The sequence below is a fragment of the Caenorhabditis remanei genome, chromosome IV (assembly GCF_010183535.1).
Source record: "Caenorhabditis remanei strain PX506 chromosome IV, whole genome shotgun sequence".
Classification (NCBI taxonomy): Eukaryota; Metazoa; Nematoda; class Chromadorea; order Rhabditida; family Rhabditidae; genus Caenorhabditis; species Caenorhabditis remanei.
Genome location: NC_071331.1, coordinates 7,262,300 through 7,277,750, shown reverse-complemented (window position 1 = coordinate 7,277,750; position 15,451 = coordinate 7,262,300). Strand labels below are relative to the sequence as shown.

Genomic DNA, 15,451 nt, shown 5'->3' with positions numbered 1-15,451 from the left:
CTTTTCAACATTTTTCAAAACGTCAAATTTTAGGGTGTGTTCTTTATGGCGCTCACAGTAGATCTTGTGATTAGACGCCGCCCTTGGTTAGTTGACTCCTCCGTTTTATGTTCAAATTTCAATCTCCTGTTTTTCAAATACGGTTTCCTGATTCTTGAGTAGCCCGTCTCATACCTGCGAGTTATTCGTTTTCGAGAACGGTGCAATTTTCTTTGTCTAGACACTTCCTCTTTCATTGTTTTTCATTTTTTGACAAAAGTATAATTGTCTGACTCCACTGACTCCAGACCTGATTTCCACTATTTCTCAGACAGCTTTCAGAACTAATTCATGAGAAATTCGTTACCTGTTTCAAATACTTTATTAATAAGTGCTGTTGATAACGCAACATTCATTCGAGATTGTCCCCTACACAAGGTAGAAAAAAACACTAGTTAAAAAAATAGTTTTTCGCTTTATTTGATCTTATTTAGATTTGTGAACACTAAACTCAGATTTGTGTCAAGAACTTATTTGTCAATAGAAACTGAAATTTCAATAGAAATAGGTATCAAAATAAGATCCTGTATATTATAGTCTTTTTGAAACGCTGATATAAATGCTATTCTTGAAATAGAGAAGCTTCTGTGCATAGTACATTCTTACTGACACTTTTAGATTCTACGCTTTTATTGTCAAAACTGAAAAACACTTTTTCAACAAGCCCACAAATTCTATCCTGAAACTGAAAGGATGGTTTGTTTAATTGGGCTCTTTTGTGTGCAACGATCGTGACCGAAGCACATTGCGTCGGCCAGTTAAAAAATAACATGGGCTCGTTAACTCTACTCTAGTCTTCACCACCTGATCACGACTATTTCATGTCAGAATACTCCAAAGCAGCACTCTATGAGATAATCGAGAAGCCACTCGAGGAAGATTTCGGAATTGCATTCGTTAACACCACCTATGTTGCCGCTGTCTACGAGATCCAAAACATGGAAACTGGGTTGACTGAATGGAATCAGAGTGGTCTTGTGATGGGAATCTCGTTTGGTACAATCATTGTCGGGTCGATGGTTACAATCTTTTTCTGTGTTGGCAGAGTTTGGATGAAAGTGAATAAATTTGTACACTCGCAAATTTTTGATAAGGTTCAGAAGGAGTTGTTCAAGGCGCAATGTTTGCAGGTGAAAAAGCAAAGCGCCTTCAGAAAGTTTCTAAAACTTCCGCGAAAGTGTCTAATAACGAAGAGATACGGTTTTTTTCATTTCTCGCGTTCACATACGATTTCTATTTCAAAATCACTGTAGAATCTCTCAGTGTTTTTAAAGTTTTTCACATAAAGTATTTTTTTAGGACTATTAATTTTCAGAAGTGATCCTTCTTCTTTGCATATTTTCAAAACGGTAAAGTTGATATCATTTGTTATTTTTCAAAATATTTTCATCAATTGAGGTCTAAACAAAGTGCTTCATTGTAACTCTCATTCACTGGTATTCATCTGGAAACATCTTTTATGTTTTCAGAATTTACTGATTCAATGATTCAAAGTCGGTTTTATCAACATTTCCTTTTCAAACTTAATACCTTGCATATTCTGTCTTTTCTATACAAACCTCACGTTTTCCAAAAGATCTCTGATATCGCGAATCGCTTCCTTGTTAAAATTATCATGTTTGTTAGCCTCGTCTTGAAAACAAAAGATCATCGCAATTATCTCATACGAACCTCCAGACAACAACAGAAAGTGTACTACCTAATCAACATGCCTTAATAACTGATATTTTATACTCAAAGATCTAGTTTCTATTCAACATACTTCCTGGTTGGTTATCAATTGTGAATGAGATCAAAGTACAGTAGCTGTTTCTAAAAATTTTCAAATATGCATGAAGATTCAATATTGACCGCAGAATGTTTCTGTGTAAATGATGTCAAGTTTAAGAAAGCATGGAACAGCAAACATTTCCTTCTCGATAGTCTTGTGTTTTCCTAATTCGAACAACTGGTTAAACCAGGATATAGCTACAGTAATTGTTTTTTTTTTCAGTTTCAAACAAAATGCTTCTGTGCCTTTGTTTAAGTTCTGTAGTTGAACGGAACTTCCGGTTAACACTTTCATGTCTAACTGTCAGTAAAGTCAATTGAATCGATACTGTTTCTGTTCAGTTCTTGAAAGGTCGTGTTTGTAATCACATAATTAGCTGTTGTCTACGTTTAAATTATATTAATGTACTTTAAGCTTGAATGATATAACTACAGTTTCACCCACTTGTTTTCGTTTTTGTTACTCAATCAATTCTATTAGATGCTGACAAACGCGCAGACATTTCGTGACTTTGTTTTTTCAAAGTGTGGAACAGCGAATAAATTTGAAAATTAGATAATTGTCTATTAGTTTTAATTCTGAATGATTGTATGAGAAAACTCCTCTGAAAACCACTTTTATGACCAATAACCTGAAACAGTGTTAAAAATAATCAAATCAATTTGCTTTTTTCATTTCATTTAACCTTTCAAAATTGTTTTCCAATCTCCCTTTTTTTTTTCAAAAAACTCAGTTGTGACGAATAGAGGTCTTCTGACCACAATTTCTAGTCTGAATGCGTAATGTGTATCTCCAAATAGGTACTCTAAGCCTTTAATTGTTGTTTACGAGTTATACTTACTTGGCTCTGATATTTCTGAAATTGCTCATTCTTCCCAGCTTGTGATCATACGCTCTGAACTTTTGACTTTTTACATTCGCGCGATCAAACGGAGTTCGATTGTCAGATTATTTGTTTTTTGAATAAAGTTTACCAGCGGAGTACATCTCGTCAGCACGTGGTCATCAGTGAATACTCCGCAACAGTAAATTTTAATTTAATAGACCGTAGATACAAAATATTTCATAAGACTAGTGAAAGCAAACACCACATCCCGAAGAAACCGACCAATAACTTTAAACGAAAAACTTAAGTATGATTGTACCGGATATTTCAGCTATCTGCCAAAAAACATTCATGCCAAACAGACTCGTTTCAGCAGAGATATCCATAAAAATATGGAGGGCTACTCACTACTGTTCGCCACTGTACATTATTCTTTTTGCATCCTCTTCTCAGTTTTCATATCTTTCAGATTCTTTCTGTTCAAGTCAATCCCAAGATCGCGTTGATTTGAACGGGAAAAATCTGAAGATTGAAAAATCCAGTTTTCTACGAACAATTTCTAATTAAAAAGTTCCACGTCGAAAAGTACTAATTTTGGGGGACGTGCTATCTTTATGACGCTCGCTGTTGATCTTGTGACTAGACGCCACGCATGGTTAGCTGACTCCTCAAAAGCTTGAATTTGTCCCGTTTCCTGATGTTTTGAAATTCTTTTAGGGTTTTTAGGATCGCTAAGTCTTGTTCATTCAGCGGTTAGACATCTTCCTTATTAGCTATGTAACTCATCCTTTCATTCTCAAATTTCGAGCTATCGCCTGTTTTTCTAATACGGTTTCATAATTCTTGTGTAATCCATCTCTTATCTGCCAGTTTTCGCTGTCAAGAACGGTGGAGTTTTTCTTTGTCTAGACTATTTTTCTTCTATTTTTTCTTAGTTTTCGAGAAAACTATAATTGTCAGACTCCAGTCTCGATTTCCACTATTTTTCAGGCAGCTAGCTTTTAGAACTAATTCATGAGAAATTAGTTTCCTGTTTCAAATACTTCATGAATAGGCGGTGTTGGCAAAGAAATGTTTCTCCGGTAGGAGTTCTCAAAAAAACTTTTTGCTATTTGTTCGCCTTGTTCAGAGATTAATGAACTCAAATTTATGTCAAAAACTTATTGGCCAATTAGAACTGTAAATCCAGTCAGATTACATTGTCAGGGCTTAAAACAATAATAATTTTTCCGCATTATTCCACCTGCACTAATGAGAATAGAGTTCTATTTTCTCATATCCCTTTCATGAAACATTTTTACTTTTTCAGAAAACCAATATTAAATCAGACTGCCTGACAAACTGTTTCTACCGGCTTCTTCTTTAATTTCACTTTTGCATAGTTCCAGTAATTTTCTAAACCTTCCATATATTTTTCAGATCATGAATCAGAAACGACTCCCAAAGCCCTAGCGGTGACGACAGTTTTTGAGTTGTGTGTTTCTTGATTCCTTATCTATCCCCAGTCAGAATGAATCTCAACGGACCAAATGGTGACGAAGCTTACCTTCTAGATCTTTCTGACTAGAGAATATAATTGATGTTTACACGTTTCACAAATCTCCATGACGTTCTTCTTTTGTTCTTTTTAGCACTGCCCCCTCGCTGGCTTCACCTCCTTACTTTCTCTTTTATAGTCTTCGTTTTTGTTAGATTACTATTTACTTAATATGAACATGATAGCGTTTTTTTGAAATATGCCTGTTTCTAATGCTTTTTGTATAACAGTAAAAAACGAATAACGTATTACGTTACCGAAATGTTCTCTAAACTTTTCATTCAGCTATTAGCGGCCCACCCCCTCTTACAACTGCGCCCCACCGCAAACGAGAGAGTATCGGTGAGTGACGCGGAATTTTTTCTCGAACAAATATTTTTACCATTTTTGACCTATTTTCGCTGTTTTTAAGAACAAATTACATAAAAACTTTCGAAAAGTAGTGAAAATAGGTCAAAAACTGTGAAAATAATTGTTGGCGCGAGAAAAAAATCTGCGTCTCTCGCCGATACTCTCTCGTTTGCGGCGGGGTGCAGTTGTAACAAATTTGCTCGGCTAATATGGACCCACTTTTCAATAAAACAAGTCACCACAGTACTGAATTTTCGTGTTTCAAAATCAATAGGTTCCAAAAATATACATATTAGCGAAAATGAAAAACACGTTTTCAACAAGCTTATATAATTCTATCCTGAAACCGACAGGTGTTGGTGGTAGACTATGCACATCGATCATGACCGAAGCTTTTTGCGGCGGCCAGTTAAGAAAATAATTGGGTCTAGCATCAATTAGCTCTAACCTAGTCTTCCCCATGAGATGACCGAATATGAATTTAAATTTGTATCAGCTATCATTCTCACACGTCACCGTTTCTCCTGTTTCCTCTCTTCGTCATTTTTCTATCCAGTTATTTTTAACACTTCTCATTTTCTTTGCATTGGTCAGAACTAATCCAAAAGGTCCCCACGGTGACGAAGGTACTCTTCTGATCACGACGACTTATAGTCAGAATACTCCAAATCAGCACTCTCTTGAGATTATAATTGCTGTTTACGTGTTAAGCCAAAGTCGCTGACGTTTATTCATTTTTCAATTGTTTGCTCTAACAAATTTATATCAAATTGTTTCTTTTTATTTCACACCAGCTCAATTCCAGACAATGGATCATAAAATGTTGATTCGAGTCTTCACTCATTTCCCCGTTGTCATCAATTGGATTGCCTTCTTCTTGGCTCTTCTACTGAATAACTTCCTGGCATACTGTATTCGGTCGTCAGAAACCAAACATTTCGGAAATTACGAAAAGATGATGTACGCCAATATGGCAAATCTTTTGTTCTTCTCAACGTTGCATACGTATCTGCATCCGGTGAGTTTAACTTTTTAGGAAAGGACAATTTGGAAATTGAAAGAGCTAATGTTACTTGCACTAAAGAAAATATTAATTTAGAGACTAAAGGGATCTTTGAAAAAGTTAAAATTTCATATCAAAATTTCCATGTTTCATCCTACTGCAATAAGTTCTTAAGCAAGACTAGCTCTGATGCGACGTAGAAAATCAATTAATATGCTGAACGGTTCCTTACAAAAATTGAATTCATAATCAAATTCCATTGTTCTCCGTTTTACGCATTTGTGATAAGTCCACAGTCAATATTATTTCTGATAGCACTTCAGTACTTTTATCATACTATCGTACTCTTAAAAGAAACTTTCCTAGCCTTTCAGACATTATTGTCAATTTGAATTTTACAAGGCATCCTCTAACTCTATTTACTCTTCCCATTCCAGATCATTTCCATCGAGCGAAACGTTCTCTACGTCTTCACCCGACTGGACTACTTCCAGCTCCCAAAATTATCTATCCGAATCCTCATGGCTCTCTATGGAATGTCATACTGTATGTCACTTGTTCTCTGCGCCGTCACCTTCATCTACCGTTTTGATCGGGTTTGCCAGTGAGTAATAAAGATAATTAAAGGAAGAATGTTTAATTGCAATATAGGAAATGGGAAATGGAAATTTTGAAACAGATTGAGATTGAACAAATATTTTCAGCTCAACCCTCCAATACTTCCAAACCCGCAAGCAAATGCTTCTCTGGCTCTTCCTCGTTTTCTCCCTCGGACTCTATTGGGGATTCTGCATCTTCCACTTCGCACAGGCCACTCCATACGTTGACAAGATAATCGAGAAGCCTCTCGAGGAAGATTTCGGAGTTGCATTCGTTAACACCACCTATGTTGCCGCTGTCTATGAGATCCAAAACGTGGAAACTGGGTTGACTGAATGGAATCAGAGTGGTCTTGTGATGGGTGTCTCGTTTGGTACAATCATTGTCGGGTCGATGGTTACAATCTTTTTCTGTGTTGGCAGAGTTTGGATGAAAGTGAATACATTTGTACACTCGCAGATTTTTGATAAGGTTCAGAAGGAATTGTTCAAGGCGCAATGTTTGCAGGTGAGCTTGAATGTTTGATCACAATGTTATGGAATTCTTGAACAAAACAGATTATTTAACTAGTCAGCCTTGATATGAAAACATTGAAACAGTCCCCAATTAAAATATTCCAGGCCCTCATCCCCGTCGCTGTCATTTTCATCCCAATTCTATCCTTCCTGGCTCTCCCAATGCTCAACATTCATGGATACACTGGTCTCTCGTTTGTTTCCGTATTCATTGGCTTGTACCCAGTCATCGACCCGATTGCTTTGATGTATACGATTACGGAGTACCGGGAACTGATGTTTGAACTTTTTATTTGCCGTTAATTAAATCCTAAATGATCTCTGTTTTCCTTCCCAATTGGTCTGTTTCAACCATCTCATTTACTCAGAGCTTTTTCTCAAACACCAATGTTCTGTCTAATTCTTCAGCTTATCTTTATCTACTTCGCATCTGCTCATAAATAATCAATCAATCAATAACATAACTAGTGTCCACATTCCCTCCACATAGAATCACGAGTGGGCGCTTGACATGTTCAGGTTTATGATAAAGCACTCCAGCGAATGCCAATGCAGCACTCGGTTCGATTCGTTGCTAGAAAAAGTAAATCGGTAAAAGTAACTGATAAACGAATTAGCTGAAAAGTAATTATTTTCTTGTTGAAACTGTGAACCTTACCTTCAATCTAGTCCACACCAATTTCAACGCGTATTTTATCTCCTCTTCCTTCTGAAATTCTAGTTCTTTTTTTTAAATTTCAACTGAGCACACTTACCACACTAATCACTTTTCCAGTACAAAACTTTCTCAAAATTGGCTCACAGAGTGTTCCAACATGTGCCACCCTTACACCATCCGCCATGGTATTCAACGTGTCCACTGGACAAGGCACGTTGTTAGCCAGAAGGTTTGAGAGTTGTTTGTCTTCCGGTTCCACGAGGAATACTGTAAAGAAATAAGGGTTACTGTAGAAGAGGAGTTCCTTACCTTCAATATCCGGTCTCAAATTTCCTATCAAAAAGGCTACGGACGATGCAAATCCTCCACCTCCAACGGATAGAAAAATTGAGTCAATGTCATCCTCAGCTTGTTCCAGAATCTCAAATGCAATAGATGCCTGAATCAGAATCTTAAATGCCAATTACTCGTCACAAGTCTACTTACATGCCCATTAATCATGGATACACAATCATAGGGGTTTACAAAATAGTACTCCAACTTTTCAGCTTGTTCTGCACATACTGATTCTCTGTAACTCTCACTGAATTGCTCCAATTTACCCCATTAATTCACCTACCTGCTAGTAAGTGTTGACTCACAAAACACAAGGTTTGCATTGTACTCTTTCATTCCATCTATTTTAGAGATCGGAGCATTGTCTGGTACTACGATTGTGCAAGGGAGGCCGATTTTTTGAGCAGCCCAGGCAAGGGCTTGGCCATGGTTTCCGGATGAGTGGGCGATCTGAGAATAGAGCAAATACAGTCGCGAGTCTACCAAAATACAAATAAAAGAATAAGATTTAAATATCGCTAGAATCTAGGCAAAACAATAAATAAGTCACCGTTTCAGAATGTAATTTTCAAGTCATCATTTTTTATCAGTTGGCCCAATTTTGAAACAATTTTTTAGAAATTCAGTTTTTCTCAGACTGGGCAACATAATGTAATTTTGATTTCTCTTCAACTATCAACTTTACATAAAAATCACATCATCTCAACCGAAATTGAAAAAAAAACCGTTCCCTGAAGAATCTGCAGTTTCAATTAACTTATTTTATATGTTGTCGTTTTTCTCATAACTTTTGAGCTTAGTTGTTTTATCTCATAAGTTCGAAAAAATCAGACTTGCAACGGGCCGGGGCGGGTCTCATTACAAAAATTTGTAAATGTTGATTTTTTTGAAAATCGTGATTTCGACTATGTTTTTAATCTTCGATAAGACTCAAGCGTGAATAGGATTTTAAACTATTTTTGATTATATTTTCAATTTCGAAAAAATTGAGGAAAATACTAGCACGGTACGCTTCTTACAACCGCGCTCTACCAAAATCGAAGAAAGTTGTGTGCAAAATTGAGAGACTCAGAGAAAAAGAGATTTTTCAAAGGCATTTTGGTGGAACCCAGTTGTAAGATTTGTGCCGTGCTAATACTTATTAGTTTTTTTACCTCAGAAGCTCGAAAAATTTACAGTTTCAGTTTTATCATATCGCAATGTGTCAACATTTTAAATTGTTTTTTTGAACGCTTTTTATTTGTAATAATTTTCTACTCACCACTCCCTTCGCCTCTAGTTCCTTTGCCAGAATCGCTGAATTCAATGCTCCTCTCACTTTGAAACTTCCCGTTTTTTGTAAATGTTCACATTTGAACAAAACGGGCACTCCAACCTTTTCATTAATATTTTCACTTGACATAATCGGAGTGTTATGAAGAAAAGGGGCGGTTCTCTTGTGAGCAGCACGCATTTCGGCCACGGATATTTCAGTGGTCATTATTCTCTCTTCGATCGGCGGAAACTACTGGAAAAGTAAAGAAAAAAGCCTGATAATATTCCTGGAAGTTGGAAAATGTAAAAATCGAGTGAATGAAACAGAAGAAAAAAAATGGTCGACGTGTGATATCTTATCAGTGTTTTAATAAAGTTTTATCAGTTGCAAACTTTGATCTTTATTCACGTGATTGAAAAGAAGGCAAAGTTTTTATGACAAGGTTGTGATAAAATGCTTGCGGATTGGTTGGGAAATAATGAGTGAAATATGTTCTACGGATTTTTGTAAAAAAAAGCAACTTATCTTTTTTCTGAAATTTTATATTAGTTCGAGTTTTTTGTGTTTATTGTGTATCGCTCAAGTGTAGCTATACTTATGAAAGACCTAGCACTATGATTCCAATGATAGTGTATTCATCGGATATCTGGAACAGCAAATCCTGCATTCAAAACAAACGTTTTTATTTAGATGAAGACTTTCACAGCTAATTAATTTTTATTTATGGAAAAGCAACTCCACAAAAATCCAATTCTGGTTTTCACATGTGACTGAAATAGATTCATGACTTGTACATTTTGTCCTACCCATTGCATTCCGAAAAGAAAAACAACAATATTTTTGATTTGAAACAGAAAAAAAGCCATATATATTTCCAAGAAACGTACTTGGTTTCCTTGTTCAAACACATCCAGTAATTTAGATTTTTTAATCAAACAAAAAAAAACGTGTTCATCGATAATTTATTGTTATTGAAACCATCACAGTAATTGGTAGAGGTTGATGCTGTAAAATTTTTAAAAGGAATGGCGAACATACTACTGATAGTACTTCGCTTTCAGTATCAGGAGTAACTTAAACAGTGAAAAAAATCTCTCAGTTTTTAAAACATGCAAAAAAGCTGTTCCATTCTTAATATTTTTCCAGAGGTACTTGCGTTCTTCATTGTTGTCACTTCGAAATTTAAAAAAAACATTTCAGTAATATACAGTTATGCGTCATTATATTTCGGAATAATTATATAGCTTCATGATTTTGTTCTCACATGCACGGTAGTTTCATCGGGAGCCTTCCAAGTTCACCCGGCCTGGCCCGGCCCTGGCCCGGCCCGGTCGGCCCGAGTGAAGCGACTTTTTTTCGAAAAACATGTTTTTTTTCAGCAGTAATTTTTGAAAAAGTGGTTTTTGCTGTATTTTCTGCAAAAATTCGATTGAATTGATGATTTTTATTAGTTCTACAGTGAATCCAGTGATAAAAAAGCACTTGAAAATTATTTTTGGGGTGCGAAAATTTTAAAAAATTTTCCACCCGGGCCGGGCCGGCAAAATTTTTCCTCGGCCCGTCAAATGACAAGTATGAATGAAACCAACAGACGATTTTTAATACCTTCGGAGAATTAGCAAAACAAAATACCATTCAAATTCATGGACTGACTGTAACAGGAACCCGAAATACTGCAACAATTTTATTTTAGCATCTAATTGTAAGACCGTGGCCATCCTTTTTGCGGGAGTTTCGTATATCCAATGTTGTCGTTTCCAGGTTAAAATAATCAATTGACGATTCATTAAAAGACCTCTGAAAAAACATCCTGCCACGACAAGATCAAAATGAGACGCCATGTTTAAATATCTGGACTGACTGAAACACTAAAGATTCCAACAATTGTTAACAATCGTTTTGATTTGCAAGGTCTGGTAGTTATTTTGCAGAACGTATTTTAGATGTGTCCCATATTATCTGTTCGCGTAAGTACATATAAAAGTGTGAAGAAACCCAGAAAAATGTCACCAGAACAATAAAATCGCTTTTTCGAAAATGCGAAAATACTCAAAAGAAACTTTCAAAATGTCTTAGGGCAAACTTGTTTAGATCCACAACAGAATAAATCGATAATTGAGAATCTGGATTCCTGAAAATGTAGTAATAATTTACAAAAACTCAAAGGTTGATTAAATTTCTATGAATGTGAACAAATTAAAACATTATTGAAACATAAATGTTTTTTTCTCAAGTCACCAAATAATTTACGGTTTCAGTTTCATCACACTAACGGGCTCTAGGAATCAAGAGTAGTCAAAATCTTCAATCGTTTCCCAAGTATTTCAGAATTCTACAACTGGATAGAGGACAAAGTTTTTATGATTATCCTATCTTTAATTTAAAAAAAACCGGTTACAACAATGTTCTATTGTTGAAACATTTAGTTTACCGATTACTACGAATATGGCATGTTCAATATCTTTATTCAAAAACTAAAAACATTTACAAAATAGGCAAAAGCGGTTTCTCCGTGTTGATTCCACACCAGTTGACACCTCTCTTCACTCTCATGTATCCCTTCTCTCCCCACACTTTGCTGTAAGTGTTCTTGAGAATCCAGTAGTCTGGACCGTATCCGATAACGATTAGAGCATGAGTTGGTTCGGTCTAAAATAGAGAACAGATTTAGTCTTAAGAAAATATTTTCTAATGTTTCAGGATATTCAGAAAATTCAAACTTTTCTCACTATCCTGTTCTTAGAATTTCACATAAATTACTCTCTGACTCACCCCACAATCCGGATCCTCTGCAATTCCACTATGATAGAATCTATTCTTATTAGTTGCGAAGTTAGCACAGACAATCATTGGCCCCCTGAGTGCCACCATTTCCGCCAATTCCTCTTCATTTTCAGCCTCTGCCCAGGTAGAAATCTTCGCAACAGTTGGAACATTCTCCCGACATGTTGTGGACCAGAAGTAGTATGGATAGTTGCGAGCACTGGTGACTCCATGGAATTGAGCATAGGAGAGAGCCTCCACTGGCTCACCCCCACCACATTTATCGGAGACAGGGGTGCAGTCGAGGAGCTGAGAGAAAACAACATGCGATCATTACAGGGATTCTTTCAAGGTTTTTACTGTCTCAGTGAAACAATATTTTTTCGAAAATTTCTAGGGGAATGTTAATCCCGGTTCCATTCGGTACAGTTTTTCCGCCGACCTGACCGACCGCCGACCTGACCGCCGACCTGACCGACCGCCGGCCTGACCGATCATCGACCAACAGATTGCCAACCGACCGATCGCCGTCCTACGCAATTTTTCCTGTCTGCATGCGCCATATTGGACGACACTTTTTTAAATTGAAATCGGCAGAAAATTGACAGTCGGTTCGGACGGTCGGCGGTCGGTCCTGTCGGCGGTCGGTCGGCTACCGATCCCGACCGGGCCGAATGGAAGTTCAGTCCATGCAGTATTACCTGTTGCGAAGACAAGCTCTGCAGACCACCCCCACTAATCGAAACAGCGGATTCAATAGCTGCTGCAGTAGCAAACGCCCAACAGGATCCGCATGGTCCTTGATATTTAATTCCAGTTACGTGGTTGTTTCCTTTCACATTTCTCCAGTCAACGGATTCTGGGATAAATCGTTTTTCTTTTGGATGGGAAGGCTTGGCTGCTGATTTTGATGGACTCTTTGGTTTCGGTGACATCAAAAATTTCTTCCATTCTTCGTCACTCAAATCGGAGAAGTCATTGAGTTCATATGTCACTTTTCCGAGGTCTTCTTTGTTGTATCTGAAATTTCTCTGTTATTAAGAGGCGTTGTCTGTAAGATGAGGATTCCTCTTGGCACAGTTGCAAAAAGTTGTTTCAATCCGAACTCTTTTTACAGCATATATACCCCTATGGTAGTGATTTACAAAAAATATGTCACCAGTCCCCTATGACGTCATCATAGGAAAATATGACCAATAATTGACTTTTCACCCAAAAATGCATAAAAATTTCAATTTTCCAGATAACTTTCTGAAACTTTCGGTACATGTTTAGAGTGTTTTTGACTACACCTACACAGATTTTTAGCCCCCCAGACACCCCAGAAACAATTCAATTGAATTTTATTTTCATGTTTTTTCCACTTTTCTCGAAAAATCCCTCTAGAAGTCATAAAATTTCAAATCGTATTCGTATTCCCCGCAAAAAGTTCTATTAGGACCAATTAAAATCATAAAAAGTTAGGTGGACCATTTTGAGATTTTTCGATTTTTTCAAAAATCACATAAGGGTCCCCCCTTATGAAAAAAAATTTTTCACGAAAAATTTGAAAAAAAAAATTGATCCGAAAACAATCAGAATATTGATAACACACATAAAATAAACCAATTCCAAGATTTTACACCTCAGAAATTGGTTTGAACAGATTTCGTATTTTTCTTCATCAAAATTTTTTCCCATTTTTTGAGATTTTCATCAATTATTTGTACAGAAGCCATAAAATTTCAACTTATGTATCAAATTCCTGCAGTATTTAACATACGATCCAATTGAAATCATCAAAAATTAGGTGGACCATTTTGAGATATTTTCATTTAATTTGAAAATCACATAAGGGTCCCCCCCATGGAAAAAAAATTTTATCGAAAAAATAATTCGACATCATTTTGACGCAAAAACGTTCAGCGCTTTGATAAAATATTACAAAACCATTTGTAAAAAAGTTTTGAACGTTTTTGCGTCAAAATGCTGTCGAATTATTTTTTCGATAAAATTTTTTTTCCATGGGGGGGACCCTTATGTGATTTTCAAATTAAATGAAAATATCTCAAAATGGTCCACCTAATTTTTGATGATTTCAATTGGATCGTATGTTAAATACTGCAGGAATTTGATACATAAGTTGAAATTTTATGGCTTCTGTACAAATAATTGATGAAAACCTCAAAAAATGGGAAAAAATTTTGATGAAGAAAAATACGAAATCTGTTCAAACCAATTTCTGAGGTGTAAAATCTTGGAATTGGTTTATTTTATGTGTGTTATCAATATTCTGATTGTTTTCGGATCAATTTTTTTTTTCAAATTTTTCGTGAAAAATTTTTTTTCATAAGGGGGGACCCTTATGTGATTTTTGAAAAAATCGAAAAATCTCAAAATGGTCCACCTAACTTTTTATGATTTTAATTGGTCCTAATAGAACTTTTTGCGGGGAATACGAATACGATTTGAAATTTTATGACTTCTAGAGGGATTTTTCGAGAAAAGTGGAAAAAACATGAAAATAAAATTCAATTGAATTGTTTCTGGGGTGTCTGGGGGGCTAAAAATCTGTGTAGGTGTAGTCAAAAACACTCTAAACATGTACCGAAAGTTTCAGAAAGTTATCTGGAAAATTAAAATTTTTATGCATTTTTGGGTGAAAAGTCAATTATTGGTCATATTTTCCTATGATGACGTCATAGGGGACTGGTGACATATTTTTTGTAAATCACTACCATAGGGGTATATATGCTGTAAAAAGAGTTCGGATTGAAACAACTTTTTGCAACTGTGCCAAGGCGCAACACAAACATTCTCACTCTTACAGATAGTGCCTCTTAAATGGAGTTTCCTTCTACCTAGTAGTCAGTTACCTGAAACCGTGAACCTTACCTCTCCACCAAATCCATATTCCTTGAGAAAATAGTGAATCTCTTCACCAATTCATCCTCTGTCTTGTACTCTCTCAAGTACTTTACAAGGAAATCTTGGAATGCATTGGTATACTTGGCATCTGGAGTTGGGATGTGATGACGTTGAAGGATGACGTCAAGGTCTGGGATTCGGAAGGACGGGAGAATGGGCTACAATAAATATTTATGTTACTAATCAGTGATCTTACAACTGCGCTCTACTGAAACTCAGGGAAATATGTGGAAAATTGAGAAACGCAGAGAAATATTGGAATGAAGTTTCTAACATTGAGGGTCAATGATGTTAGGAACGAATCTTGTCAGTGAAACAGGAATGATTTCAATGTCTTTCTCTAGAATCTTACAATAGCGTACCCCTCTAAACAATGGGAAAAGTTTTGTACGACGCAGTTTGGCTTCCACGAATTGAAAAAAAAGTGACATCAAACTTATTCTACCAAAATGTATACGGAAATACCCAGACATTCTTCGCACCACTTAAAACTACATTCAGAAACTGCAATTTTCCATATCTCCTAGGAGATCCTTCTCACTCACCTCCGAAACCGCAAGCCCCACCAGAAAAACCACCAAAAAACCTGATTTCCACAACATTCTTCAGCGAGAAAATGAAAGAAAAATGTAGTAAATCGTTCCGAAAATTGTTATCAGCTAGTTTTTTCTTGAAATCACTCGGCTTATTTCCACTTATTTCCATTGATAATAATGAGACTCTTAACAAATAATCAGCTTAAGGTTATTGAGACTAGAAGAACACAATTCGATAGATGATGGACACGTTTTATTTACTTCGCTGTAATGTTAAAGCGAGGAAGATAGTTTTTATGAGATCTTTCTGAAATAGAAGAATAATATTTTTAATTTCAAAGATATAAATAAGTG

General features: G+C 36.1%; 4 protein-coding genes across 4 annotated transcripts; 2 read left to right on the top strand and 2 right to left on the bottom strand.

Moving 5' to 3' along the window:
• Positions 1–860: 860 nt before the first annotated feature.
• Positions 861–1,292, top strand: GCK72_012692 (uncharacterized protein; the record flags this gene model as incomplete). The annotated part of the gene is made up of 2 exons (XM_053729323.1): positions 861–1,097; positions 1,140–1,292. 2 exons carry the CDS (start codon positions 861–863, stop codon positions 1,290–1,292), a joined length of 390 nt encoding a protein of 129 aa, XP_053584095.1.
• A 4,052-nt stretch (positions 1,293–5,344) lies between these two features.
• Positions 5,345–6,945, top strand: GCK72_012691 (uncharacterized protein; the record flags this gene model as incomplete). Its single annotated transcript, XM_053729322.1, has 4 exons — positions 5,345–5,542; positions 5,965–6,131; positions 6,232–6,634; positions 6,748–6,945. The coding sequence occupies 4 exons, from the start codon at positions 5,345–5,347 to the stop codon at positions 6,943–6,945; spliced, it is 966 nt and encodes a 321-aa protein (XP_053584094.1).
• A 145-nt stretch (positions 6,946–7,090) lies between these two features.
• Positions 7,091–9,116, bottom strand: GCK72_012690 (uncharacterized protein; the record flags this gene model as incomplete). The annotated part of the gene is made up of 7 exons (XM_003095126.2): positions 7,091–7,216; positions 7,301–7,351; positions 7,398–7,567; positions 7,610–7,739; positions 7,787–7,871; positions 7,920–8,086; positions 8,898–9,116. The coding sequence occupies 7 exons, from the start codon at positions 9,114–9,116 to the stop codon at positions 7,091–7,093; spliced, it is 948 nt and encodes a 315-aa protein (XP_003095174.2).
• A 2,259-nt stretch (positions 9,117–11,375) lies between these two features.
• On the bottom strand, positions 11,376–15,163 carry GCK72_012689 (uncharacterized protein; the record flags this gene model as incomplete). The annotated part of the gene is made up of 5 exons (XM_053729321.1): positions 11,376–11,540; positions 11,664–11,963; positions 12,356–12,674; positions 14,529–14,719; positions 15,107–15,163. 5 exons carry the CDS (start codon positions 15,161–15,163, stop codon positions 11,376–11,378), a joined length of 1,032 nt encoding a protein of 343 aa, XP_053584093.1.
• Between the last annotated feature and the right edge of the window lie 288 nt (positions 15,164–15,451).